Source organism: Tympanuchus pallidicinctus, unplaced genomic scaffold (genome assembly GCF_026119805.1).
Source record: "Tympanuchus pallidicinctus isolate F22 unplaced genomic scaffold, pur_lepc_1.0 scaffold1, whole genome shotgun sequence".
In the NCBI taxonomy this organism is placed as follows: Eukaryota; Metazoa; Chordata; class Aves; order Galliformes; family Phasianidae; genus Tympanuchus; species Tympanuchus pallidicinctus.
Window position 1 is genome coordinate 105422862 of NW_026294618.1, and position 1868 is coordinate 105424729.

The 1868-nt window shown below is 57.9% G+C and overlaps 1 protein-coding gene across 1 annotated transcript; it reads right to left on the reverse strand.

The window, feature by feature from the left end:
* Nucleotides 1–837: 837 nt before the first annotated feature.
* Nucleotides 838–1866, reverse strand: NKX2-2 (NK2 homeobox 2; the record flags this gene model as incomplete). Its single annotated transcript, XM_052678283.1, is given in 4 exon segments — nt 838–1282; nt 1285–1499; nt 1502–1600; nt 1737–1866. Coding segments are annotated over 4 exon segments (702 nt in total), but the record flags the coding sequence as incomplete, so codon positions are not given.
* Between the last annotated feature and the right edge of the window lie 2 nt (nt 1867–1868).

Here is a 1868-nt window from a genome sequence, read left to right on the forward strand (position 1 = left end):
CTGCCGGCACCGTGGCACAGCGCTGCGGGGAACCATCGTTACCGCTCCGAAATGAAACCCTTTTTCCCCCGTTTTCTGCTCCGCTCCACGGCCGCTTTCCCCTTAAAAAAAAAAAAAAAAAAAAAAAAAAAAGTTTCGGGTGCGGGTGGCTTTTAAAAAAAAACGCTTTTTTTTTTTTTTTTTTTTTTTTTTTTCCTTCTTCTTTTTTTTCTCCCTTCAAAACCCATCGTTTTTGAATCAAACGCGTCTGGAAATATTGAAGTTCCGCACACAATGATCGCTTTGCGCTCTCCGGGACTTTCAGCCCGCGTTTCTCGTACCCGAAGTGGCTGTGTTGCAAAGCCCGGCCGAGATAAGATAACCCAGGGCGAGAGCTCCGGGCGTTGCTGCCGGCCCCAACAGCAGCAGCGATTCCTACCAACGACCCTACGAACGGTTGTCGGCATTTAAACGCGGCCGAAAATAGGGGCAGGAGGGAAAGGAATCGAGATCTCCGTCTCAGCGCCTCACAAAACCTTATAAAAGCACAGGAGCAGCGGGTTTTTCATTCTTTATTTCCGTGTCGTTTTATTCCGACGACTCAACCCTCCCCCCCTCCACCCCCCCCCCCTTTTATTTTAGCTGTAGGTAGACAGGACCACTCTGCATGGCGCAAAAATCTCTGTAAACAATGACGCACAAAAACACCTCCCCTCCCTGCCCCCCCCGCTTCCCCCCAGCGAAACCCCCCAAAAAATGGAGGGAAAAGAGACGGGAGAGGGAAAAAAAAGAAAAAAAAAAAAGTAACCATAATAATAATAATAATAGCAATAATAATAATAATAATAATAGCGCTTCCCTCTCCGCTCCTTCCCCCGTCGTTTCGATTTTAGTTTCGGAGCATCAGTCTGTCTCTTCCTCTCTCTCTCTCTTTCTCTCTCTCTTATTTTTTTTCCTCCTTTCCGTGTCTCTTTATCGTTATTTTTTCCTCCTCTCTGCGTGTGTGGGTGGCGCGCGGGGCCGTGTGCGTGCGCTCAGCCCTCGCTCACCAAGTCCATTGCTGCGCCTGTACCAAGTGGTGCGCTGTGGGGTACTGGGGGCTGCCGGCCGCGCTGTACTGGGCGTTGTATTGCATATGCTGGAGGGACTGGGCGCTATAGGCGGAGAAGGGGATGCCCGTCTGGAAGGTGGCGGCCGCCAAGTCCTGAGCTTTGAGCGTGTGGCAGGGCTTGCCGTCCCGCACCAGGACCGGCACGGCCACCCGCCGCGGGGAGGGGAGAGGAGTCACTTCCATACCTTTCTCGGCCCGGGCCGCTTTTCATTTATTTCTTCATTTTCCTTGTAGCGGTGGTTCTGGAACCAGATCTTCACCTGGGTGGGCGTCAGGCGGATCAGGCTGGCCAGGTGCTCCCGCTCCGGTGCCGACAGGTACCGCTGCTGCCGGAACCGGCGCTCCAGCTCGTAGGTCTGCGCCTTGGAGAAGAGCACTCTCCTCTTCCTCTTCTTCCCCGCGTCCCCTCGCCCGCCGCCTCCTTCTCGTTGTCGGGCGATTCGTCGGCCGACGGCTCCGGGGACTTGGAGCCGGCCTCCGGGCCGCCCGCTCCGGCCGCCAGTCCGTGCACTGCGGAGAGCGGTGCCGTCAGCGCGGCCCCGACGGCGCCTCCCGCCGGCCCCGCGGCCCCCGCCCGGCCCCCGCCCGGCCCCGCGGCCCCGCGCCCCCCGCCCGGCCCCGCGGCCCCCGGCCCCCGGCCACTCACGGGAGTACTGGATGCCCTCGGCGCTCGCCAGCCAGCGCGTGTAGGGATTATCGCTATTATCATAGAAAGGGGGCTTCAAAGGCAGCGTCTGAACAGCGTCCAAGGGGGTTTGGCCCAACACCGCCGCTTTCT